The 432-nt window shown below is 37.7% G+C and overlaps 1 protein-coding gene across 1 annotated transcript in view; it reads right to left on the reverse strand.

Annotated features, from left to right (window-relative positions):
* Positions 1-170: 170 nt before the first annotated feature.
* LOC106001372 (zinc finger protein 33A-like) overlaps positions 171-432 on the reverse strand; it is a 4,830-nt gene continuing 4,568 nt past the window's right edge. Inside the window, 1 exon segment of the mRNA XM_013036473.1 lies at positions 171-419. Coding sequence (XP_012891927.1) covers positions 181-419 — 239 coding nt within the window. The 3' untranslated portion in view covers positions 171-180.

Below are 432 nucleotides of genomic sequence, written 5' to 3' on the forward strand. Positions count from 1 at the left end.
ATAGTAAGTTGTAGCTTCTGGCTGAAAATCTTTCCGCAAATATGACATTCATAAGGTATCTTTCCTGTGCGTTTTCTGATGGACAGTGAGCTTTGACTTCCAGGTGAAAGTCATTCCACACATGTTACATTCATAAGTTTTCTTTCCTGTGTGTATTATCTCATGGACATTGATGCTTGACTACCAAGAGAAGGACTTTCCACACATGTTACATTCATAAGGTCTCTCTAATGTGTGTGTTTTCTGGTGCCTAGTAAGGTTTCTTTTATGGGTGAAAGACTTTCAGCACAAGTTACATTCATAAGTTTTCTCTCTAATATGTGTTCTCTGATGAAGTTTAAGAGTTGATTTCCTGGTGAAAGATTTTCCACACATCTTACATTCATAAGGTTTCTCTCCTGTGTGTGTTCTCTGGTGCAGAGTAAGATATGC

Source organism: Dipodomys ordii, unplaced genomic scaffold (assembly GCF_000151885.1).
Source record: "Dipodomys ordii isolate 6190 unplaced genomic scaffold, Dord_2.0 Scaffold292, whole genome shotgun sequence".
Lineage (NCBI taxonomy): Eukaryota > Metazoa > Chordata > Mammalia > Rodentia > Heteromyidae > Dipodomys > Dipodomys ordii.